General features: G+C 43.8%; 1 protein-coding gene across 2 annotated transcripts; it reads right to left on the bottom strand.

Annotated features, from left to right (window-relative positions):
• Positions 1 to 842: 842 nt before the first annotated feature.
• Positions 843 to 26061, bottom strand: CNMD (chondromodulin). 2 transcript variants are annotated; one of them, XM_008537407.2, is made up of 7 exons: positions 25557 to 26061; positions 24982 to 25122; positions 19982 to 20122; positions 13379 to 13492; positions 9365 to 9518; positions 4839 to 5005; positions 843 to 1462 (listed from the first exon to the last, which is right to left on the bottom strand). In XM_008537407.2, exons 1-7 carry the CDS (start codon positions 25626 to 25628, stop codon positions 1250 to 1252), a joined length of 1002 nt encoding a protein of 333 aa, XP_008535629.2. In that variant the 5' UTR covers positions 25629 to 26061; the 3' UTR covers positions 843 to 1249. The 2 variants fall into 2 exon arrangements, with proteins under 2 accessions (XP_008535629.2, XP_008535628.2); XM_008537406.2 differs by having other exon boundaries at positions 843 to 1465.

Consider the following 26061-nt stretch of genomic DNA (forward strand, 5'->3'; position numbering starts at 1 on the left):
TTAAATGCAGGTGTATGAGTGTTCATCTGGTAACCAGGTTTAAAAAATTCTGTGTGACTTTACAGACTTAAATTGGCAAACAGTAGGAATACAATAATAAGGCGTATTTAGAATATGGGACTGTAGTGACATTATGGTATAAAGACCTTTCTGTCATCTCCGAATCCTTGTGTTGTTTTGGAAAACTTTTATTTCCTTAGGAAAGTTCTTTCTCTTTCAAACTATGGGATTCAAAACTAAAATGTCAAAAAATAGAAAATACCTGTTCATCTTCCTGTTCTAGTATTTCAATTTCTAAATACAGTCCTTGTTCCTGAGATGCTTTCTTTATGTTATTATAAATAAATAAGCCATTCCTCCTCAGCCATATCTGCCAAGTAGCACTGTCAGCCCTATTACTAGGAGAGTAACTTATTGGTAATTGGACTACATTAGCAGCCTGATTTGTACTAGAAAGGTAGAAATCATTATGCTGCTTCATGCCCAATGACCGCTTACTGAAAACAGATTGAAAAGGGTGTGAAGACCTGCTTTTCAGAATGTCAATGAAAGCCCTTCCCCACAAGTCTGGTTTATCTTTGACCATATTTTCCTTTTTTATCCTAATGCTCTTTTCCTGAAGGTGACTCTTAATATAGGGCAGCCACCTGTTAATCACATGCCAGCACATACTGTAGATAAGGAATTTTCTATGAGCCACCACATTGAGGTTTATATTGTTTACTCTCAGGTGGATTCCATTATGTGTCCTGTTTTCTTTTTTTGTTTGTTTTTATCTCAGAACTCCAGGGGTACATTTGCAAGACTGGGAGGAACAATACAGTCTAAGAACAGTTGAGGAATTCTGTACAAAGAGAAAAACTTTATTTTAGTCAATGACTTGATTAAAAGGAACTCAAACGTACAATTGAGATCTTTAACAAATTGTAAGTTTTCATGTGTATTTCAAAATAGCTTGGGAAGGAAGTCTTATAAGCAGGCCTTCTGGGCAAAGCAAAGCAGATAAAAAATAGCAAGTAATAAAGGATGATTATGACATTTTTAGACTTAAACTACCTTTTCAGTACCTTTGAACATTCTGGATAAAGTTCTGTTTAAAGCTATTAAAAAGTATTCTGTTAAAAGTCTTGAATAATATCGCTCAGATTGAGTATAAAATACTTCGTGGTCCCTTGAGCATCAAGATGCTTCATACTTTGCTTGTCTCAAGTTAAAACTTACTTGACAGCACGTGGTATATGAAGTGATTTCACACCATGCCCAAGATGCGGGCCACCCACCAGCTACACGGCATGACAATTCTGCAGACCGAACGACAACCTTGATAATTATAAGGCCATGGATAATAGCCTCCCAGGGGTTCACAGATCTTCTGGCAGTGGGTGTAGCTCCGCCTACACTCTATACAGCAGATTCCTTCGTGATCCAGTCTAGGGTCGAATGTCATGCCTTCCCCTTCCTGCTGCTGTGAAATAAAAGAGCATTATTCGTGTTTTCTTCATAATGCGAAGTTTATAGCATGCACGTTATTTTTAAATAAGATCCTGAATGTTTCACTGCTACAAGAAATCAGCATATTTTCTGTAAGGAGATTTCCGTCTTAAAACCTCATAATTCAGAATTCCTTCTCACATCAAGGGACTTCATCTACCTAATCTGTCCCTGGCAGGAAGGTTTTTTTTTTTTTAATGTTACGGTGAAGTTTCCCCATACCTTTAATGAGCCATGGTTACCACTCAGTAGTGACTCAACTTGTTTTAAATAGGAAAACAGCATGATTCAAAAGTAGCATTTCTGCCACTGCTGATTTTAAGTCAGCGGAACACTGGTGCCTTCTTGTAGGGCTTCCAGTGCTCTTGAGAGCACATTTTGAAACTCACTGATCTAAGCTAACGGATTGCTATTCCAGTTGCAGTGGGTGAAAACGTCATCCATTTAGCTTCCACTGCCTTTGTTTCAACATAAGGGGGTTGTCACACTCAGGAAAAGACGACATATAATGTGGAAAAATTCAAGACCTTGAACTTTACCTTCTAGTTTGTATGTGCCATAATTATAGTTACACAAACACCTACAAAACCCTCCATTGTCACTGCTGGAAAGATCACAGAACTGGAAGGAACTTGCCCCCTGTCAAATTTATGAATCTGGTTTTCTTTTTCATGGAATTCTAGGGCTGTAGATTCTGTATCCTCTTTAATAGGGCATTGGATTACATTGTCACGAAGTCCTTATTGCTGATGTAAATTCTTTATTCGATTTCAGCCTCTTTCCTGGAAGAAGCTGAACAGAGAGATGCAACACCAAACACAAACTGAACCTAAGCGACCCCAGCACCTTTTCTGGTGTACAAAAAGAATCTCAATTTTTCAGGGAGGGGGGTGGAGGGCTTTTTATTATGACCAATTTCAAACATAATGGAAAGCAGAGAAAATTGTGTACTCAACATCTAGATTTGACAGTTGCTAACTTTTGTCCAATTTGATTTTGTTTGGCTGAAGTATTTAAAATTTTGAAGTGAAGTTCAAGAGAATTGAAGGGAGGCATTATGACACTTCACCCATAAATACATTAGAATGCACCTCCAAAATGGAGTGTTTTCCTAAACAACTACACTGCCATTACCACACCTAACAAAATTAGCAATTCCTTAACACCGTCTGGTACAGCCTGTGTTCAAATATTGTCATCAAAATATTTGGTGTCTTACTTTCTTACACCATTATTCTTTTATTCAGCCTCCCCCGCTCCCCCGCCCCCGTATCTCTTGAAGTAAGTTCATCTGGGACAGCAAAAATAAAAACCACCTCATTAATTGTAGCTGACTCTTCCCGGTAGCGGGGAGTCCAAAAGCCTGTTGAGGCCTTTCCTCATCTGAGAGTTCAGCAAAGGTTTGTTAAGATTAAAAAATTGGGAGGAAATCTCAGGTTGTTGCCCTAGGGTATTTCCTTACAAGGGACATGGGAGGGACTGAGATCAGGAGGAGGGGTTTCTGCTTAAAGCTCAACACTGTAACAAAGGGAAAAACTGGTACATCTAGAGTTTTTCAAGGAATAGAGATGACTCAAGTCTGGAAGCAAGGCAAAGTCCCGTCCTGCACTTCTGTAAAGGGGCTGATGCCCTCGTCCCTAGAAACAGATTCAGTTAGCCCAGCTACCTGCGGAAAAAACTAGATTAAATTTTGTTTCCCTGTTCAGATTTTATTTCTTTTGTAATTATTATTTGAGTTTTAGGGAATGAAGTACCATAGTCCTGGATTTTCTGATAAGCTTTGGGTTATTTAGAAAATGCGTTTTGCTCTAAATCTTTTTAAAATATATTAGTCTAAAATGATAAACCAGAAAATATATTTGTAACACATGAAACAATATAGGGCTGAATAGGCCTCATAGGAAAAAAAATACACATGACTTATTTGTGTATGAAAAGATGCTCGACCCTACGCATAATTAAAGACAGGCAAGATAAAACAACCTGGAGATACAATTTTACACCCAAGAGACTGGTTAAGATTTTTTAAAAGTGATAACAAGTTACTCGTTTCATCACCATTTGAAGATGTGTAGCTGGTGTAATTCCTCAGAAGAGAGTTTGGTGTCCTCCATTGAAGTATGAAATTCCCATCTACTTGGACCCATCAGACCCATGCATCAGTGTTTGTGCTACAGCCATACTCCCACATGTGTACAAGAGGTCTAATAAGGCTGATAGCCAACTAACATGGAGAAAGTTAATGCTAACTATATGCCAAGCCCTGTCTAACAGCTTCACCTGCATTTCCTCATTTACTCCTTCCCATAACCCTATGAGGCATGTACAAGGTGTATATTAACAGAATTCGTAACAGCAAAAGACAGGAAAATAATGTCCCTCAAAGCATAACTGGTTAAGTTTCTGTACAAATATCCACACAATGGAATACAATGTAGCCATTAAAATGAATGAGGTGGATCTAGGTAGGAGATACAGAAAAATCTCCAAAATACTGTATTGTAACTGGAAAGAAAGCAAGATATCAAAGTTTTGTATGCTCTTTTGTGTTAAAAATACGTGTGTGCATGTGTGGGAGTGTACTTTCTTATGCAAAGAAACTGGGCAGCCTGCCATTGTTAATAGGTTGTCCTGGGGAGGCTGGCTGAGGTAGAAGGGAAACTCACTTGGTACTCTTTTATACTTCGTTTAAAATGTACATGCACGTATTATTTTTTCAGTTAAAACATTAGGTACAAATAAATGCTGTTTTTCTTCTTTCACTCCATGAAAAACACAGTAATGGTAAGTAATATTTCATTGAGGATTTGAGAAGTTGTTAGCACATCAGTGTCATCCTTGCACCAGTTCTCAATGTCACCTCTAGGTGAGTCTGTCTGCCGACTGGACTGAGAGCCCCCGAGGGCAAAGTTACTCTTGACTGTGTGCACAGGGCCTGGGGAACAGCAGATTCTCAACGAGTGTCTGTGGAACGTATGAATAAAGTGGATATGGAGGGGGAAAGAGGATCCTTTCATTCTGTGTGTTGCCTCCAGGGCACACTTGGAAACATTTTTAAATAAATTCCTGATGCGAATTTGTCTTTTTGGATTTGCCTGTGACTCAAAAAGAGGAGAGCACAGAAAACTACTTTGAATAAAGGTTACAACCAATCAGGATTTTACACTACAGAGGTAGTGCTTAAGTTTAATGCTTAATTTATAAACCTTGCAACAAACGAGATACTTTTTTAGTAAGTCTCAGTTGAATACTAAATGCTTGTTTGAAAGCTCAAGTAGAAACACCACCAGTTCAGTGTTAGGTTCAATGCATTCGTCTGAGCACGTCATGGAAACGCCAGTACGCACGTGGTAAGGGTTGTCTGGATTGAAGGGGCCTGAATCCTCTTGAACACCGGGTCTCGTTTCGTTGTTTGGTCTTCCTGGGGCTGGGTTGCCCTGTGGTCCACTCTGTGGTCTTTTTGTGGTATTTGTAACAATTTTTCTTGCCAATTCTCTTCTTTCTCTCTGGAGTTCTGCAAAAAAAAATTGCTGTAAGTTATTTCTTTATTTGAATAATTAAGTTCTGTACAGGGTGAAAAACATAAAAAACGGCTATCAAAACACATACATGACTAGATACTGTTTAAATTTGTATTCATGATTTTTGTAAAATGTGGCATGTTTCAGAGTCTCGGGTTAGGAGTTAAACATACAGATAACTCAAGTTTTGGTTTATAATCCTATTGACATGGATATTGTAAGATAGCTGACAAAAATCCATTCTCAATCCTCTTTTCCTTTTCCTGCCCCTGCCATACAGCTTGTGGAAGGAAAATACCACTCATTTCCCTAGCCTCCCTTGCAATTAGGAGTGACCAGATGAGACATTTCTGCCCAGTGAGACATAAGCAGAATATGCTAGTGCAGTTTCTGGGAAAACTTTTGCTTTCTTGGTAAAGAGGACAGATATGTCTTCCTTTCTTGAATGCGGATATGATATCTGTTAGCCCACTTGTGACTGGAAGTGATAGACACAAGGATAATCAGCCAGCATGGTATGGGTAGCAAAATGGTAAGACAGAAGGAGACTTGATGATATCACTGAGTAGCTGATAATGCCAGAAACCCATCTTGAGACTCCTGGCTATATGAAAAAAGTCACCTTGTATTTGTTGAAACCACTGATGATCAGGTATTCTGTTACTTCCAGCCTTGTGCATTCCTAATAGATTGACTATACTATGAAGCTTTATGGTTTTAGGGGCCTTATTATCTTGGTTGATTCTTTTAAAACTCCTATGGGATAGAAAAAGTAGGTGCTTTTATACATGAGGGCATTAAGGCTTAGAAAGGCCAAATGACTTGGCCAAGATCACAGAATGGGTGGCAAAGAAAGGAGCTGAACGTGAATTTCTCTGGCTTCCAGCCCAGTGCTCTGGTTCACCACACTGCCTCACAGGTCCTGCAGCATGACCTATGGCTGCTGAGTAACAAAAATGGAAAGTACCACACAGTGTGAGCTTCGGTGTCTCTCTCAGTCTCAGTTTCTTCCTCCGTAAAATGGGGATGATAATAGTATCTAATTATCAGGGCAGTGATAGAATTAATGAAAAACTCTGTCTAAGGGTTTTAGCAGAGAGTTTAGCGTATATTAAGCACTCAGATATTCGGTAGTGGTGATGATCTCATGCTGGGTCATTTATGAGGACGGAGATGTGCTTTGCAGCCACAGATAGCTTCCAGACAGCTGCTTGGTTTCTGAGGCATCAGGGAGACCTGGATTCAAATCTCAACACCGCTTCTTTCAACTAACCAAATGAGCTCAGGCAAGTTATTTAATCTCTGTGAACCCCAGTTTCTTCATCTATAGAAAGGGACTATTAGTAGTGACCTGGACTACTTGTCCAGATTAAATGAGCACAGGATGGAGAGCTCTAGCACAGGCGCAGCTCAGCAGACACCAGCTTTCGCCCTTCCCTCTGACTTTGCCCAGCCACCATTCACAGTGTCTCTGATAAGACAGCTGCATGATGCTGGTGACCTGCCCACTTGACGAGCCAAGGCAGACTGCTGGACACTGGAGTTGGGGGGCTTTTATTAGAATTAGGTGGTGAGGCAGCCAGGCATCCTCGGGGGGGGGGGGGGGTTATTTTCTTGATTTTATTATAAAATGTGACTGCATTTATGAGAGATTGGGAAAAAAAATCTTTTCTTTTCTTTTTTTTTGCTGAGGAAGATTCACCCTGAGCTAACGTCCATGCCAATCTTCCTCTGTTTTGTATGTGGGTTGCCACCACAGCATGGCTGACGAGTGGTATAGGTCTGCGCCCAGGATTCAAACCTGTGAACCCGGGCCATGAAACAGAGCATGCCAAACTTAACCACTATGCCTCAGGGCCGGCCCCAAATCCTTCATTTTTAATGTGTATGGTATCCCATCCTATGGCTATATCAACAGTTATTTAATCCTTTTCAAATCTGGGGGCATTTAGGTGGTTTCCACTTTTCTGGTGTTGTACGTAATATATGTAATTCTGCTGTGGATGTTGTGATAACTGAATGCTTAAGATGTGGTCATGCTGTTGGACTGTGAAGAACTAAGCCACATCTTTGATGTAGGGAACAAGCTCTTTCCCAAAGGGTGAAGGTGCTCATTCTGTCAGTCATCCTAGCACTGCCAACAGCACTGTCTTCCTGTCCCCACCCCCAACCCCTTGCCCTGCTCTATCATTTTCCCATAGCACCTTGTATCGTACCATACAATTTTCTTATTTAAATTTAGTGTTTATTTACTGTCTCCCCTTGCTACAATATAAAATTCCTCGAGGGCATGGATTCTTGTCTATTCACCAATTTATCCCAAGTGCCCAGAACAAGTAAATGGCACATAATAAGCCTTCAATAAATGTTTGCTGAATGAATGAATGAACTCTCTGGGTAAGAGACTTGTCCTCAGATATAAAGTGCTTAGGGAGAGCTCTCCATGAAGCAGACTTTTGTCCTTGACTGGACAGGTGACAAGATACTGGAGAAGAAGTTCCCGGGTAGTGGAAAGCAAGGAGGCTGATTCCACGTGGAGGAAGTGAGGCATCAAAGGTGAGAACTTGGCAAGTGGCCACAGGATTGTGAGTTTCGAGCACCCACTGGGGCAAGAGCAGGGATGGCAAAAGCCACAGCCCATTTAGCTGCCCACTCCCCGGCCCCTACATTGTGGCAGATACTGCTCATGGGACTCTTTCTTTTTCTTTTTTTTTTTGAGGAAGATTAGCCCTGAGCTAACTACTGCCAATCCTCCTCTTTTTGCTGAGGAAGACTGGCCCTGAGCTAACATCCATGCCCATCTTCCTCTACTTTATACGTGGGACGCCTACCACAGCATGGCTTTTTGCCAAGTGGTGCCATGTCCGAACCCAGGATCCAACCCGGAGAACCCCGGGCGCCCGAGAAGCGGAACGTGCGCAGCTAACCACTGTGCCACCGGGCCAGCCCCTGGACTCTTTCTTCTTGAGCCTGCATGTGGCCTCAGGATCCTTCTCAACTCACTCTTCCAGATAGCCACTACCAGTGGCTTATACACCGAATCCCGTCTGGCCTGCCTGGGCTAGAAAGTAACTATCTTATCCAAGCTTTGAGATGGAATAAGACTTGTGCCAACTGTAGGAAGAAGTTAGCCATGGCTGAATGAGAAGCCTAGACTTTCTAAGCCTGGTGAGGTTTTTGAAAAAATTGCAGCCAGCTATCTCCGGAACGTTTTTCATCTTGACAAACTGAAGCTCTGCTCCCTTTAAACCATATCCACCCATTGCCCCCTCCTGAGCCTTGTGGTTTTAATGCCTGCATTTTCTTTATTTCCATGGTGCTCTCTCTCGGTGTCCAATAAAATCTTTCAGAAAGTGTAGTCTATCTCAGCTGTGCTAGGAGAAAGGCCTTTTTTTCCACACCTGAGCCAGAGTACCAGGTGGGCCTCTGGGCGGCCAGTGGGGTGACTGTGGTGGAAATCAAGAGTGAGAGCAGCCCTGGGGACGGGGAAACTCAGGGGCAGGAGCCTGGCCTGCGCGGTTCACCTGCCCTTCAGCACCCAGAAATAGTGGAAGGTGTGCTCCAGCCTGGGTCTGAACCCCAGGGACCCTTCATTTATTCTCACCGGACTTGGAAGCTAATGCTTGAGCCTTGAACTTAAGGAATCCCAACCCATACCCACAGCAGCTTTTTTGGTATGTGTGTGAGGAAGAGTGGCCCTGAGCGAACATCTGTTGCCCATCTTCCTCTTTTTGCTTGAGGAAGACTTTCACTGAGCTAACATCTGTGCCAATCTTCCTCTGTTTTACGTGGGATGCCACCACAATGTGGCTTGACAAGCACTGCCAGGTCCAAGCCCGGGATCCAAACTTGGGAACCCCAGGTCACCGAAGTGGAGCGTGAACTTAACCACTATGCCACCGGGCTGGCCCCAGCCCACAGCAGCTTTTGGCTGTCCCATAATTCTAGGTTTCAACATAATAAAGATTTGGCGGTATGACAGCTTCTTAGTCCCTGAATTCTCTGCCTTAGGAATAAAAAAATGTAAAATTGGAAAGTGCAAACAACAGATTAAGAGGCAGAGCAGAAAGAAGCGGGAATATCATAAAGAAAGACCACAGGTAGTGCAGTGGTTTCTGGCTCCCGATCTGCTTCCTGTTAACCCTGCTGCTCCATCCCTTCCCTTTAACATTCGCGGCTGTCATTTTCCTTCTCTTTGATCTCTCATGCCCATTCCTGAGACACTGCAACAGTGTGACACGCATCCTGATTTATCTTCCTTGTTACACGCTCAGGCCTGTGGAGGGGCTCACAGGAGCCTCATGCAAACCAGGAGAATTCCAAGCAGCCATTAAGAGAATTTAAAATGTTACCTTTTGGATACGTTGGTTTAAGCCAGAAAATAGGAAGGTCACCACAGAGTTCTAAGACTTTAGAACTCAAGAAGCTGTTGTCCTTCACAGGCTGGTCTACAGCCACCCAGATAAGAGAATTTTCTTCATATTTAACTGGCATGATCTTGCCTTCCTGTAAGCAAAAATGAGATACACTGAGCAAAGAGGACAGTGGAACATGCTGCATATGGAGATTCACGTGTTGGTAAAAGATTACTTCGCCTTATGAAAACTTAATGAGAATTCTGTATGTAGGTCTATGTGCGTGCACACGCACACACACACACACTTTAAGGTTCTCATCTCTTCTCTTTGTAGCTCTCTTAACAATGTTCACGCCCTCATGTTGCCCTGCCTTTGGATAGCTGGAATGTGTGAATACGAGTGTCCTCAGTGGAAGTGAAAATTACTTGATACCAAGTTTGAGATTTAGGTTAACCTGATGTTTTTGATCAATGATGTTTTTGAGGAAAAGCAATTGAACGGGCCTGGAATGCTATAAAGGACAGAGGAAACCTTCACTTGAAGCGAAAATCCTTTGGGGTTTTGTTCTGCAGCCTCCCAACAACAATGGAAAAAGTGATTGGTTCTTTAATGTCTTCAAAGTCTTACTCAACATAAACCATTTCTCCATTTCCCAGCTATAACAAAACATGTCTCAGATGTCCCTCGCATCAAGCACACCACTGAGATTTCAAAGCTAAACCCTGGATTTTCTTCTACAGCGAGATACTGAGAATGGTTTGATAACCCAGGAGAAAAATTTATTTTGCCAGGTTGTTCCTTTCATGTACTTACTAGTTTGCAATAGGTTGGAGAAATTAAAATGTTTTCTCCGTATTTTTAGCTAAAAGCAGCATTTCATTTACGCCTTCTCCCTCAGGCTTATGGCTGCATTAAAACAACTGAAAGTCATTGGAGGAAGCTAATGCCCAGGTAATCCAGTTATTTACCTTAAATTAAATGGCTCCATCCAGGAGATGAATGCTCTTTGGGTATAGAAGCTTTCTAAAATTATACAAAACTGATGAAAAATGTATGAGAGCAAGTGGTGCATAAATCTACCCCATCATAATCTAAAGGGTGTGGGCAAAGAGTGGGATGATGGGGATGACACATATATATACATGCGTCCCACAAGCTAGGAATGTTAAAGAAACTGGTGGCATATACTTTCAGTGGCCTGCCCAGTCTCTACCTCTCTCCTGTTCCTTGCAACATAATCCTGCTTCTGTTTGAGGCAGCAATGTGCCTGGTCCCAGGAGAGACACTCGCTTTCTCAGACTCTCCAGCTAGCGGTGCCCGTGTGACCAGTTCTAGACAGTGAGCTCCATGCTGACGTATGTTGGCGGGCTGAGAAGCCTTCTGCTTTTTCTGCTTGAAGGGAAGTCACGGTTGGCACTGCTCAACCTCTTCCTGACTTCCCTACTTGAATGCATGGTAGATGTTTGGAGCTGGAAGGAAAGGGCAAAAAATCAGAGATGCTGGCCCCTGAGCCACTGCTTGCAGCCACCTACCTCCACAGTGCTTACTATGGAGAAAAACAAATCCTTATTTGTTTAAGACACTCTAAGTGTAGTTTTCTGCGATTGACAGCCAAAAATATTCCTAATGTACACAAACATATTGTGTGAATTTGGTTTTCTCCACCACAGAATCCACCATGCACAATATAAACAACTAAAACACAAGACAAATAATTCGGCTCTATGGCCTAAGGAAAGAATCAGATGCAGACCAAGATTTAAATAGAAAAGTATTGGGGCCAGCCTGGTGGTGCAGTGGTTAAGTTCCGTAGCCCAGGGTTCACCAGTTTGGATCCCAGGTATGGACCTATGCACCACTTGGCAAGTCATGCTGTGGCAGGCGTCCCACATATAAAGCAGAGGAAGATGGGCACAGATGTTAGCTCAGGGCCAGTCTTCCTCAGCAAAAAGAGGAGGATTGGCGTCAGATGTTAGCTCAGGGTTAATCTTCCTTAAAAAAATAAATAAAATTTAAAAAATACAAAAGTATTCGCCACCATGAATTATTTCTGTATTCAAAAAATTATTTTGAATTATTTGAAATAGTGAAAAATTGAAGATACCTGAAGTTTTTGAGGACAGACTTAAAATTATGATATGATGAAATATAACACATCCATTATAATGTACATTTGAGAACTAAAGCGAAAATAATAAGAATGTACAACAGTATCACTTCAATTATGAAAAGAATATCACACACACTTGCATATCACGGAAATTCACCAAAACATTAACCTGAGCTATCTGTGGGGTGTGCAATTTGGGCAATTTCCTTCTCTACTCTTTTATGTAGTTCCCAAATTTTCTACGTTGACAAAGTATTGTTTTTAAAAATCAGAAAAAAAAGACGTGTTTTTTAAAAACCCAGAAAATGTACTGCAAACTTCTGATTAGCTCTCAGTCAGCTATGGTTGGGGAGTTGGTTCCTTTGGAAGGCAGGAGAGCAGAACCAGGTCTACGGCCACTTACGGGGAAACGTCGAGGATTATAGTTCACTGAGGCTTCATAATAGAAACAGAGTGATATGACTGCACAAAAAAGGTAACGCAATAAGAGAAGTTTAAGTTCAAGAACAAAGGAGGTATAGGTCCGTTTTTATCCTCTGTACTAGTGGAGTCACACTGAGAGCGTGGCTCTCCGCTCTGAACGGCTCAGCTCAGGAGGAACAACTGGAACAGGATCAGAGGGAGAATGACTGGAAACCATCCCACAGGACGAATGGTTGGGGAAACTGGGAGTAGAAAAGAAAACTGAGGACAAGACTGCCAGCTTTAGAAACGCACAGGCTGCTGTTTAGTTTTTGTTTTGTTTTGTTTTGAGATGCTTCCTGCTGGTGCTCCCATGAGAGCAAACAATTGGGCAGTTTCCAGGCACCTTTCTTACCCTTATTTTCCCTCTTTTGCCTTGAGGGACCTGATGCTTGCTTCACCTCCCTCTAAGGGATACTGGAAGGATCAAAGATGATCATAATAAAATTAATAATTATAGCAGCAGCCATCCATTATCTAGTAGGTTCTAGACCCATGGAGACAGTCTACACACCCCTAGTTTGTAAATGACAAAACTGAGGCTCAAAGAATTGAAGCCAAATCCACAGCAAGTGTCAGAGCTGGGATTTGAACCCACATTCTTCTGACTCCAAAGTCCATTTTCTTTCCACCATACCCTGCCGCAACTCCAATGGAAGATGATAATGAATGTGACCACTTCATAAGCCCTAATGTATCAAATAAATGGAACATTACTGTTAAACATAGTTTTAGAACTGTGTGTGCACTTCTTAAAGTAAACTTTTATAAAATTAAGACCAAAGGCAAGATATTAATAATAAATGGAAGAATTATGTTTTTAAAACCTCACAGGTTTGACACATAGAAAAGGAATTCGATATATATTGAGTAGCTTCATTGGGCTGAACTTGAACCAATGGGAAGAAATTGTAGGGGGAGCCATGACAGCTCCCCCTGTAGGGCAAAACAATTAGAACTACCTCCCAAGAAGTTGCCTGACACACAGAGAAGAGAGCACCTGTCGCTGATTTCCAGCAGAGGCTGGGCGATCAGCTGTCAAGGATTTTCAGGAGGGATTTTCACATTGAGTGGAACTGAGGCTAGAAGGCTCCTGAGGCCCCTTTAATGAAGATTCTATCACGTGAAGTCCTTCATGTTGTCTTAATCACTGATCAGGTAGTTCCCTAACATCAGGCAAATAAGGCCATAGGAAGACCAAGCCCCTTTATGCACTTAAAATATGGTTTTCCAAAACCTTTAAATCTACTACATCATGTAAGAATGCTCACTTGGAACCAACCAGGAGGACCAAAATAGTTTAATTCCTTTGGCAGAGAAGACATAGAGCTTATGTTCTGGTCATGAACCTATCCAGGAACTAGAGACAGAAATGGTTGCACCTTCAAACAATGTCTGCCAACCTCTCTTGAGGTCTGGAGCATGCTGGTACCCACCAGTTCGGAGGAGATGCTCTGTTTGGTCACGGTGCCCACCTCAGGAACGCGAGCCTTCACCTGGGCTTTGATGTAGCACTTCTCTCCTCCAGCAAAACGGATTCCTGTGATGCCCTGGGAGAATAAAAGTTTATCCATCCATCTATCCATCCGTTCATTTATTCAGTGTATTGAGTGTCTACTGCAAGCCAGGCACTGCTCGGGTCCTGGGTCTAGGAATGAATAAACAGATGGAATCTACCCTCATGGAGCCTATCTTTTAGCGTTATTTACCAAAAACAAAAAACAGAGATAAGGTCAGGTGGTGATAAGTGTTATGGAGAAAAATAAAGCAGAATGCGAGATAGGAATGACAGGGAATAGTACTTTAGACCTGTGGTCAGCCTCTACCAGGGGGTGGCATTGGAGCAGAGAAGGGCTAGGTTAATTGCTCCATTGATCCCGCAAACTCAAAGGAAACACCATCTTTCCTATGCAGCTTTCTCTGACCATCCCAGTCTAAGCAGGTTCTTCTCCCTCTGACTTCCCAGAAGCCCTCACGTCTTCCTCCCTCATTTGGTGCTTAGTTTTCAGTGTTTATACGGTAGTTCCTTGTGAGTGTCATCCCCTTACTCAGTTATAAGCTTCCTGACATTGGTATTTGAATCTTTTCTTTTTTTCTTTTTGGTGATCCCACAAAGGTTCTCAAAAGATGCTGGTCCAATTAATTAATTCCATGAATTCGGATTTTTCCTAAGTTACCGAGCCCAGAGTAAATAGTAAAGCTTTCTGTAACACAAGGAGCTGAACTTTGCTCCTAGGCCTTTTGCAAACACTTGGATATTTTGTCTTTCTCCTCTGTGAGGTATAAACAGTGTCTCCTCCTCATCTGCCTAGGGACCAGCCTCAAGGGAGACCTCATCCGCAAGGCTCCCATCTTGGCTGACAGCTCGGCACTGATTCACCCACAAAGCGCATCAGGCGCGACAGCAGGTTCTGTCCCCAGAGTGTTTACTTTCACCCTGCTGCTTAATTTCATCACTAGCGAGTGGCCAAAAACAGTATTAAAGGTCTACACATTTTATGCCGTAATAATGTAGACACCAACAGAAATCTGAACATCTCAACTTGTCAATCTTCTGTTGAGTTGAGACAAACGTCGGGAAGACACAGAACCAGTTCCAGTGTCAATGCCAGGGAGTGAGGGAAGAAAAGCATTTGTAAATCTAGGGGTCCTGGCTCAGGATTCAGCCTTCTTTTGTGTGTGTGTGTGTGAGGAAGATTGGCTCTGAGCTAACATCTATTGCCAATCTTCCTCTTTTTGCTTAAGGAAGATGGGCCCTGAGCTAACATCCATGCCAATCTTCCTCTATGTTGTATATGGGATGCCACCTCAGCACGGCTCGAGGAGCAGTGTGTAGGTCTGTGCTCAGGATCCAAACCTGCGAACCCCAGGCCACCGACGTAGAGTGCACCAACTTAACCACTACACCACCAGGCCGGCCCAGATTCAGCTCTCTTAAATGAAGAACGAAATTAAATGTAAGTCATTCTTGAGGACATTCAGGGAGAGTTATACGACATGTAACCTCAGAGCCAGGAGCCCTTCAAAAGCTGCTGGGTGACAAAGCAGAGAACGGAGAAGGAAAGGCTCGTTCTTCCTAAAGCTCCTCATTATGTGCCTTGCGGCCTAACTGACCACGTACACAGATGTAGCACACTTCACGTATTTCTCCCAGAGTCACCTCTCACTCGGGGAGGCTGGGGTGGGGGGCATCAACCCTGCTTACAGAGGAGGAACCCCAGGCTTCCTGCAGAGCTTCTGACTCACTGCATTAAGATCACCTGGAGAGATTTTAAAAACAGATGCCTGGGTCTCTCCTCAGAGATTTCCATTTAATTGGCCTGGGGCGGCGCCCAGACACTAGTATGCTTAAAAGATCCTCATGAGTTTATGATGTACAGCCAGGGGTGAAGACCACCAGTTTAGGGAGAAAGGAACTTGTTCAGGGAAACACAGTTTTTAAATGACTGAAACAGCCTGCTATAGACTGAGTGTTTGTATCCTCCCAATATTCATATGTTGAAACCTAACCCCCCCCACAAAGAGATGGTATTTGGAGGCGAGCCTTGGGGAAGTACTTAGGTCAAAAGGGTGGAGGCCTCATGAATAAGATTAGTGCCCTTGTAAAAAGGGACCTCAGAGAGCTCCCTCACCCCTTCTGCCATGTGGGGACGCAGTGAGAAGACAGCTGTCTGAACCAGGAAGTGGGCCCTCACTAAACACCCAATCTGCTGGCACCTTTATGGTGGACTTTGCAGCCTCCAGAACTGTGAGAGATAAATTTCTGCTGTTTAGAAGTCGCCCAGTCTATGGTAATTTGTTACAGCAGCCGGACTGGACTAACACACAGCCTTGGGACCCAAGTTTCTTCTGTACCAGTGTCTCACAAACTTTCCCTGGCATCAAAATCACCTGGAGGCCTTGCTAAATAAAGCAGAGAGTTGGCCCCCGCCCCAGCGTTTCTGATTCAGTCGATCTGGAGTGGGCGCTAAACTTTGCATTTCTAACAAGCTCTTAGGTGATGCTGCTGCTGGTGGCCTAAGGGGGACACTCTGAGAACCACTGCTCTCTGCTCTCCCCTGAAGGCCTGCTCCTCCTACTCTGCAGGTAAGGTTAGAGCTCACGGTTTGAAAAACAAAAGGCAGGAGAGGGAGATTGCTGCCCCCTCTTAACTTCACACCCTCAGATCCCTGAAATGTGAGATACAAGAGAGGAAAAACCAGATAACCATTACCATGGCCCCAAAGGAGAGAGCGGCTCTACTGAAGGATTCACAGCTCTGAGTGTGCATCTAGTATTGACTTAGTTCTGACAGTCTACACGCTGCAAAGAGAACGGAAACCCCACGGGGCTGGGTCCTGTGGGGAGGAATTCACACGTATTAACCACCCTGTCTAGCTACAAATCCATATCAAGCAGCCAGATAGATTAAGAGATTAAACAGAGGGGAGGAAAAAGCACAAGGAAGCCAAGAAACCTCCTGTTTTTTTTTTTTTTTTTGCAAACAAACAAGGCCTTAGAAGCTGGTGATAATGAAGAAATTTGCTGACAAAGGTAATGAGTGAAGGGTCCAATGACCTGACATTCTTTTATGGAGAATCAGATATTCTTGTTTTAGCCACACTTTTTTTTTTTTTTTTTGAGGAAGATTAGCCCTGAGCTAACTACTGCCAGTCCTCTTTTTTGCTGAGGAAGCCTGGTCCTCAGCTAACATCCATGCCCATCTTCCTCTACTTTATATGTGGGGCGCCTACCACAGCGTGGCATGCCAAGCGCTGCCATGTCCGCACCCAGGATCTGAACCAGCGAACCCCGGGCCGCCAAGAAGTAGAACGTGTGAACTTAACCGCTGCGCCACTGGGCCGGCCCCTAGCCACATATTTTTTCTTTCTGGGGGATCTCATCTATTTCTGTAGCTTAAACTAGAAGTTCCCAAGGAGGGTGAGGAGGCTTTCCCCCAACGGGGCGCTTTAGAAATCCTTAAGGGAGTTTTCCATTGTCACAAAGATTAGGGGCTCTCTGGCCCTTTATGGGGCAGGGCCCAGAGATGCCAGGTCCTGACGAGCCTGCGGAAGCCCTGAAGAACTAACTAACTGCCCGGTCCTCGTTAAAAACCTGATTGTGAGTGTCTGTGCCCAGAACCTAACAGTTTTACATAGAAACACAAAGTGATCTTTGGCGTACTTTTAACGTACCGCAAATTTCCTAGGAAAGCAATTACTAGGGAAATTAGAGAAAATGATCCTTGTGTTTCACTGTTTGAGAAAATTACCTGATATTTAATTTGTCAACACACACTTAGATCAGTCTGCACTTTAGGCTGTGGCACTGACAGTGATTGAAGCCAGCACACGACTTGATGGTGTCTCTGAGTGCATCAGGCTGAACATTTACATATTGAAGCTTGAATTTTATCATAAATTACTTTCATTCTATTTTTCCTTTATGTTATAGTTGGGGGTTACACTGATTTTTGAAATCAATAACCTACCTACCTACCAGGTAAGGTTATGCTATCCTTTTTTTCCCTCCAGCTTTTTAAAAATTTCAAATATTCACGAAGTTAAAAGAATTGTATAGCAAACGCTTGTATAGACCCACAGGTTTATTCTATCTTTAATTTCTAGCCAGGATTTTTGTTATATAAATGGGTCATTAGGTGTGAGAGGGTTGGCTTAAGCCACCAACACTGATGCTTTTGAGGGTATAACTTTCTAGAATGTAACTATGAACTAACCCAGTATTTGCATTTCTCAGGGTATCAGGGTATGCCTTGGCTATTAATCTCCACTTGTCCTTATTGTGTTCAGAGTCGATCGAAATCGCTCCCCTACTACAAAACCCCACCGTAGTAGCCCCACCTTGAATCAAGTCTGCCTCGCCTCCGTTAACAAGGGTCCTGAGTCATTGTTCTTTAACAGTACAGAGCCTGGAGCCCTCTGTTCAGTGCTATTCCCCTTCAGCAGGTTTTTTTCCACTAGTTCTAAAATCTTGGTGGGGTCCTGGGTTAACAGGGGAGACTGTTTCCTCACAATTCAGAACCTTCCCTAATCTGGCCCCACTGCATCCCCATTCTCCTCGCTCCCCCACCTTTGGCTGCACTGGGCTACTTAGACCCCTGGAGCAGGCCTGCCATTTGTATTCAGTATTCTTCCCTGGGCTTGGAAAGCTCCGCCCTTCTCCTCTGCCGGTTGAAATCCTAATCATTCGCCAAGACCTGATTCAGCTGTTGCCACTTCTGCAACACCTGCTCCCACCCTCTATCCGGCAGCGACTGCCTCCCCTCTGCGCTCCGCAGCCCTCTGTTCATAGCTTTTGAGGAAACAAGTGTCACTCATCTTTGCCTCCCCCATGCTTGACACTGTCCCTTGCACACAGTAGGCCTCAATAAACACTGATTGAATTTGAATGACAGTTTAAAATACAGGAGAAAGTAATAGTGCAGGTACCATGGCGGCTGATTCACATGTTTTCAAAAGCTCAGGCTGGTTTAAACCCATAAAAGGCTCTATCCATCAAAAAAGTGTTCTACTTACCAGTTCTGACTTAGAGAAATGTGGAAGCTATCAAAGAGAATTGATCAGTTTAAAAAATATTTGTGGCCCTGTTGGCCTATGAGAACAAAACACAATCAATACCATTATTAGAACCAGAGGATTATAAAACAGAAATATAGGTTTGGGATTAAAATATTTTAGAAGTATTTTCAAGATACAAGCACATCTTGAGAGAGACGGATCTTTTCTTCATCTGTGCAGCCACCTTTGCGTATCTTGATATTGTGGCACGTTAGAGGCATTCAGTTTTGTTCTGCAGTGAATGATGTGTGTGTGGGAGCCACATTTTACAATTTTATATTGAGCAGGACAAGGGTAAAAAAATGCTTTTACCTTGTCCTGGGTCTTGCAGTAAAAGCCTTTAATAGGTCCAGAGAAATGATCCTTGTGCACTGACTAGAACCATTTGCAAAGCGATGACTAAATGAAGAGCAGCTGGGCACACGCAGGGCTGCAGAGCCCGTCCCCAGGGCACAGCCCACTCTGAACATAGCCAGTCCTCATGATGATCAAATAAGATCTAACATCAGTGGGGCGCTAACGTCTGTTTGCTATTCAAAAAGACTTGTGAGGTGTGTTTTGGTATCAACAAGGGGAGTTCTTTCATTCAAATGAAAAGCATCTCTAGTTTCCTATCAATCAGAGGAAAACAGGTCGATGAGATGTTTGTAGGCCAATAAACTATCAGAAGACACATTATTTTCAAGAGCTGTTTTTCATTATGAAATCTCACCTACTTTACCTACAGAAGTAACAGGAGACCCCAAGGAATGATACCTCTTCCTCATCTCAGAACACGGAAGAGAGTGAGATACTTATGTTGGCCAACAGGAAAACAGGCCTGGGTGATCCTTTGTGTTGTAGATGTACACTGAAGCATCGATATATAGCTTAATGTCTCAAATTGCCTGTGGATTGAATTTTTGAAAACAAACATGTTTGCCCTTTTCACAGGAGAATCGAATATTTTATCTGTAATAGGCCAGGGTCAGAAAACATGATATAAAAGAGGAATTTCTCCATGATAATTTTCTGGATTAAATGGGAAATCTGAAGAACTGAGAAAGCATGCAAATAGATTCCACCTGTTGTTGATGAGATTATTAGTTTATTGAAATTTCCCTCCTCTCTCTGTAAGTTCAAAATTCAGACCTTGCAACATTCTAAGATAGTTTCTGCTTTTTATTCACCGTGTTACAGAAAGCTGCTTGGAAAGAAATAGCTCTTTCAAGTCTTTCTGCCAAGACTTGATATAGTTTCAAGAAGAACCTCTTCTTTTCCATGCCGAGGGGTTGTTTTTTTCCTTTTGATAATATAAAAGACAAAGTGTGGTCCTTTTTCAGAGAGAATATGTGGCATGATGTATGTGGGTTAGTGGCTCTATGTCTGCTATAAAGCATGGTTACCATTTGGGTGTGTGTGAGAGATGCTACTGCTCCCTGAATTGGAAAAGTCTCCCAGGCTTGCCTGGTTACACTCTCCAAATGCATGAAATATACTTACATTCTGGAAATCATTAACTTCAATTGCTTCTTCAGCTCCACTTCCCATTTTAAAGGTCTCCAAGTTGTTCCCAGCATCTATTTCCATTGACCCATCTTGTAATTTCCCATTGATACTCATGGTATAATGGACATTGTAAATCTGGAAAGTGAACATGAGAGTTAGTGATGCTTTCCTTTTAGAGCAATTCAGGGCTTATCTTTAGACCTCCAGTATATGAGATAGCCTTCATATTTGTCAGAGATATACTGAATCATCCTTAATAGTAAAACATTTACATATGAGGACTTCATCCATATACCAATCACTTAATACAATGATGTCTTTAAAAATATCTTAAAAGTAAAACCTTTCATAGTGTCTGATACCAATTCAAATAGCTCAGTGATTCGCAATCCTAGCTGTGTATAGAAGCATCTGAGTAGAATCTCCAGCTCTCATGCCTGGGTTTCCCCCTGGACCAATCAAATCAGAACCTGTGGGAGTGGAGCTTGGGCACAGATCTTTCTTTTTCTAAAGGTCAATCCTACTATGCGGCCAGAGTTGAAACCTATGGATGGATAAATGGAAACTGAGAAGGCAGAGGGTTAACTGGCTGTTAACTGAACACATCTGCAGTGGCACCTCAGTTGGAAGGTTCCTTTTAATCCTTTGGTCAAGATTTGGCAGGGAACGTAGTACATAGTAAGGACTGCAGACAGGGCTAGGATATGCCTGATATAGAGCGGGATCTGTAGAGAGCAAGGTCAATGTGCACATCTGTTTCAGCTCAAAATGGGAGTTACTCATTTTAATGACTCTATGGGACAGGCATATGGTGTTGTATGGCATTGTGTTAGGACGTGTTGGGGGAGAAGGGGGAGAGTCTTGGCATCGTAGAAGAGGACTGGTCCAGGAAGCAGAAGAACAGGTGGCCACGCCTCTTACATCTGGGTCTTGGGAGTGGCCTTCAGAGTGAAACGAAGAAGCTGGACCTCATAGGTGGTTTTGATTTATGTCCTTAGAGCTCTGAAGTTTCACAGAGGCAGCCCAGAGGTGAGGGTGGCAGAGCAGGTGGGACTGTGGAGCTCTTTTCTCCCCTGTCCACCCACAGCTTAACCAGAGAGGCTTGGCTTCTTATTTGTTTTATGTGTTGGATTTCTGAGTAAAATCTTATGAAAAATTCTGCTGTTAAAAAAATTTTTTTTAAAGTTTAAAAATTTAAATTAGATGATCCAAAGGGCTCTCTTCGTTTAGACATCTTGTTACTACACTAATTTAAAAAATAATTCACCCACTGCTCCTGGTCAGTGTGTGGCTGCCCTGCTAGAACTTTCTCTGTGTTGGGGATAGTAGATGGATTTCTTTTCTTTTTTCTTTTCTTTCCTTCTTTTTCTGACTTAGAGTCATATGTGTATATATAATATCTTAGATGATATATATATAAAAACTTTAAAGGGGAGGAAATGAGAACTGATGAAAGACACTCGCTACGTAGTGTCAGGTCAGTAGGTCAGAACTGCAAACAGCTCAGATTCAAGTGTGATTTTCTCCCTCATTATGAAGAATGACTGCTACGTGGACACACACTGGAAAAAGTATCTGTTGTTATTGGATCATTAGCTGCAGAAAACTCATTATTACAAGACCCACAGAGCACTGTTTTATTTTATCAACAGACATGTAGAAATGGCTTTGCTGGCTAATACCCTTTAAGGCAAAAGCCTTCATTAAGCGGAACAGAAAATCTCGGCATCCAGCTTCAGCTCAACCATCTCTCAGCAGCCCTCCTTCCCTCGGATGGAGGAATTTAGATTCCTGCGGTATACTGTCTCCGGGCTTGTCTGACCATAAGAACCACTTCTGGGGGTTCTGATTTAGTGGAGCTGGAGCAGAGCCCACCAATCTGTTTTCATTTTGCACCTCAGGTGGGTCTTATGATCAGCCAAGTTTGGGAAACCTGTTTTCTTTGGCTGAGCCAGTGCTTTCTGCAGGTAAGGTTTAGAAAGCAGACTCTGTTCTGTCCCCATGCTCTCCGAGCAGCCACTATTCACATGGGTTAATTATGCCTGTCAAAACGAGCATGGCAGATAACACTTGTGTGAGTTCCTGCTGGCACAAGCATCCTTCACTCAAGCAACAAGAGGCTCTTTTATTTTTTTGAAAGCATGGCACATAAGCTTTTACTAGTAAAGCAGTGCAAAATTTAAGAAATTAACTGTTTCCAAACTCTTAGCAGGTCTTAAGGAGACAAGATTGTTAACACTGGAAGAGTGGCTTTGGGTCCTAATCCCACTTTCCTCCACCACCACCTTCCTCACAACAAAAGCTTCCTAACTAGGTATGGGTATACAGCATCCTTTGTAATGTAGCTTCAGCCCATCCTTTATAAGCAGTACACGGTCTGCATGGGGCAGCAGTGAGAGGTCTGTGTTCTCCTGAAGCGACTGGGGTGGGGGTGGTAAACACTCTGAAGTTATTTCCAAAGTACTGGGCCCCGAGCTCAGAAGGAGGCTGGGCTAGTGGAGCAGTAATCACATTATCTGCTCTAAATTGCTGGAGCTGTTAGCACCTTAGGCTATTTCTATCCAAGTATAATGAAATGTATTATTTGCCAAAATTCTGCTCAATATGGTGCCTTTTACAGCCAAGGATATTTGCAAATGAGTTTCTAATAAGGGTTCTATAAGATTAATTACATAATGTTTGGGACAGTGTCTAGAAAAATCAGTCTGAGAATAAAGGCCCCAAGCAATGATCTCTCTTATTCCCCTATCCCACAGGGTAGGGTTGTCAGTTATCTCACAGTGGTGGGAATTTCCCGTATTTCAATGCCTTGTTCCATTTACGATAATGGGGATGAAATATGGCCTTAATATTTGAGCCCAATCACTTGTCCCCCAGTATTAGCACTCCGATGCTTCACAGTCCTCCAGCTGACTTGGAGTAAGCTTGTCCTAAGGGAATTTACCCATACGAAAGGGATACGAGGTGAATTACAGCTGGTTCTCCTCTATAAACCAATAGGAGGAGCAGAGGCATGGATAATCCCCAGGGAGTCCACTGGCTGGGCATATCTTTCTCTTTGACAGTGACTTACCTTTTTGATTATGCTTTGTTTGGGCTATTCAGATTTGAATTCAGGGAAAGCAGACCTGTGCATATGTTATGCATCGATGGTGCCAAATTTACTCTATTTAGTATTTTGTGATTTGTTTTTCAGACTTAATATGGATCAGCATTGAATATTTGGGGAGTTAAAAAAAAACCAACTACCACGATTTTCTTCATTCTCCTGCCTGTATAGGAAATAGCAATAACTTCGATCGTGGGCAATAAAATGTGATTCACTATTCCTCTGTATTCTCAGAATTTAATACCACTCTCTTGAACCAGATAGCCAACCACCTTGCAGTAAAGTCAAAGACGTGAAAAAACGGAGCCCTGCTTATTCGGTATGATCTTTCCATCTCTCTTTCCAGAAGCTTGTTAGTTAACTGTGTTGGCCTTGAATAATTAAATACCATATGGGATTCATTTTAACATATATCATGACCAAAATCTTTACCAAAAAAAAAAAGCAAAGCTATTTTTATCCCCAAATGACCTATACCACTGAGGTTTTGTCATCTAAAAGATAACATTTACATTCGAATACCATAACCATCTAAACTCTGCTATTAATGGAGATGTGGATATTGAAATTATTCTCATGTTCAGATTTGCTGCTTTCAAATATGAGCATCTGGCCCGGCTTCTATATTTAAAACATAAATACATTAAGGCACTTTTCAAATATACACAAAATACGGTGCGATTCTGATCTTACAAATTGATGCTTGTAACTTTGATATAGTCTCTAAAACAGACTCAGTGCTAAACGGCATGCTTATCTACATTAGGTATTTGAGTTAGAAATACAAATTATGCAGTGACTGCAGAAGACGTGATGCGTAAAATGGCTGAATTGCTTTCAGCACCGTTTTCTCTAAGTACTGGAATTCCTTCACGCTTTGAATTTCATGGTGGGAGAGAGGGGGAAAAACCGTCAGAGATCCTCTGAGGGTAGTGATTAAGAAACAGCCCTTTGTGTGCACCCTGGAGATGGAATTCTTTCCCATTAGTCAGAATAATCTTATACCAGGCCTGGCAATGGTCATCAAGATAAAATGCCCCCCTTTACGTAGGGGAACAAAACAAATTCTGCTCAGTTAGAAGCGCTTTTATACTCCTAGAGAGCCCGCGGAACTTTAAAATAGATAGTTGCATACAGAGAAAGTAGGCCAGCCGTTGGTGAAACAGTTACCATTAAATCACGTGTGACTAGGCCAGAATTGATTTTTAAAGAGATTTATCACCTTTAAGGAGGTTAGACCTTTTTATTTCCCTTAGAGCAAGAGAGAAGGGAGCATTAAGGAACAGGTACCATGCAACGAACAAACAAAAACTCCTGAAAGGTCAAATTTGTCCCCACTGCTGGGTCTGAATATTCCTCCACCATCTTTGTCCCAGGTTCTTAGAATTAACAGCCTTTCTCAGTTGGGAGAGGCCTTACAGTTGCTTTTCTTCTCTAAGGATAAGTAGCTGCTTTTCTTCTCTAAGGATGAGTAAACCGAGGCCAGAAGGTGACGTGCCTTACCTATGATCCCACAACTGCCTAGAGGGGGCGCCAGGCTGAGATCGGCCGAAAACGGCTTTCCTTGAACCGTTCACTGCATTTTCCCGCTACCTTACGTTTTAATACTCTCCCTTAAAACCTAGACTGGCTTTTCTACAAAGTTGCCCATGAGCAGAGAGCAGCCTAGCGGAGGTGGATGGAAGAAGGCAGACGTGCCCCACCCGGGAGACCCTAGAGGAAAGCAGAAGCTGGGGCGAGGGGGCGCTCTGGCTCCACCTAGGGAGGAACATGCGGGTGACAGAGGGGACCCCGCCACTCCGCGCGCCTCCCCGGCTCCGCGCACCTCTCCGCCCTGCGCAGCCCGACTCGGGTCCGCACCGCGCGCGCCGCCTTCCGGACTTACGTGATTGTCGCTCCCCTTCCAGAAGTAGAAGGCCCCGATGGCCCCGAACAGCAGCAGCACCGCCCCCGAAATGAGGACCACGGCTCCGGCCTTGAGCAGCCGCGCGGGGCTGGAGGGCTTCACGGTCACCGTGGCGTACGCCTGCGGGCGGGGGCCGAGAGGACCGGTCACCTCTGCGCCGCCCGTGCCGGCGGTCCCCGCGCAGCGCCCCCAGGGACTCAAGGGTCGGGGCGGGAAACAGCTCGCCCTGGGCTCCTTCGGGCGCCCCCTTTCGCCGCGCTCCTCCCGCGGGTCCCCGGTACTCAGGCGCGGAGGTGCACTCTCCGCCGGCCCCAGGACGGTCCCTGCTGACTCCCTTTTCACCCTCCCCTTCACACCCGTCTATGCATCCCGTGCTCCCTGCACACGCACACACGTGGGGCGCCCCCACCCCCATATTTGGGCGCCCAAATTTGCTCCCACATTTCTGGCACAAATCCTGACCCCAGAGAGTGGTTTGGAACACCCACACGAAGCCTGGGCCCTGAGTGTGGACTAACCTGGCAGCAGGACTGGGGACCCTGGGCGGTACTCACCGGGGGACTGCAAAACTCGACGTTGTCGGGCCCCACCAGGGCGATGGGAACTTTGTCCGAGCTCTCCGTCATGGCTGCGGCGGGAGGAGCGAGTCACCCGGAGGCTCCGTGCGCGCCCTGGGCTCTGTCCTGCTGCCCCGATATGCTGGGCATTTCAACGCCACACACGCGCGCGCACACACACCGTGCCCCGTCCCGCCCGGGCCAGCCCAGCGGTCCCCACCCCTTCCAGGGTCCCCACCCCTTCCTCACCTCTCTCCTCCCTTCCCTCTCCCGCCCGGAGCAGCAGTGTGAGCTCGTCCTGCGTTCCAGATGCGCCCCCTTCTCGCTCACTCTTGTCTTCGGGCCCCCCAAAAGCATGTTGGCAAACCTGAGTGTGAAGGTGGGGATGAGGGGGAGGGGAATGGGTAGACCAGGGATGCTGAGTTCTGCGACCCCAAGAAATGCTCAACTCCCAGGACTCTTCCCACCATGCAGGAATCTTAGAATGTCAGACGGCTCTGCT

This window comes from Equus przewalskii, chromosome 16, assembly GCF_037783145.1.
Source record: "Equus przewalskii isolate Varuska chromosome 16, EquPr2, whole genome shotgun sequence".
NCBI classification, from domain to species: domain Eukaryota; kingdom Metazoa; phylum Chordata; class Mammalia; order Perissodactyla; family Equidae; genus Equus; species Equus przewalskii.

Excerpts from the sequence above, each read along its gene's own strand:
- CNMD (XM_008537406.2), bottom strand. The coding sequence starts at position 25,628 with ATGACGGAGAGCTCGGACAAAGTTCCCATCGCCCTGGTGGGGCCCGAC. Across the intron at positions 20,123-24,981 it reads GGAAGGGGAGCGACAATCAC|ATTTACAATGTCCATTATAC; the intron begins GTAAGTCCGGAA and ends TTCACTTTCCAG. Across the intron at positions 9,519-13,378 it reads AGAGCATCTCCTCCGAACTG|GAAGGCAAGATCATGCCAGT; the intron begins GTGGGTACCAGC and ends TTTTGCTTACAG.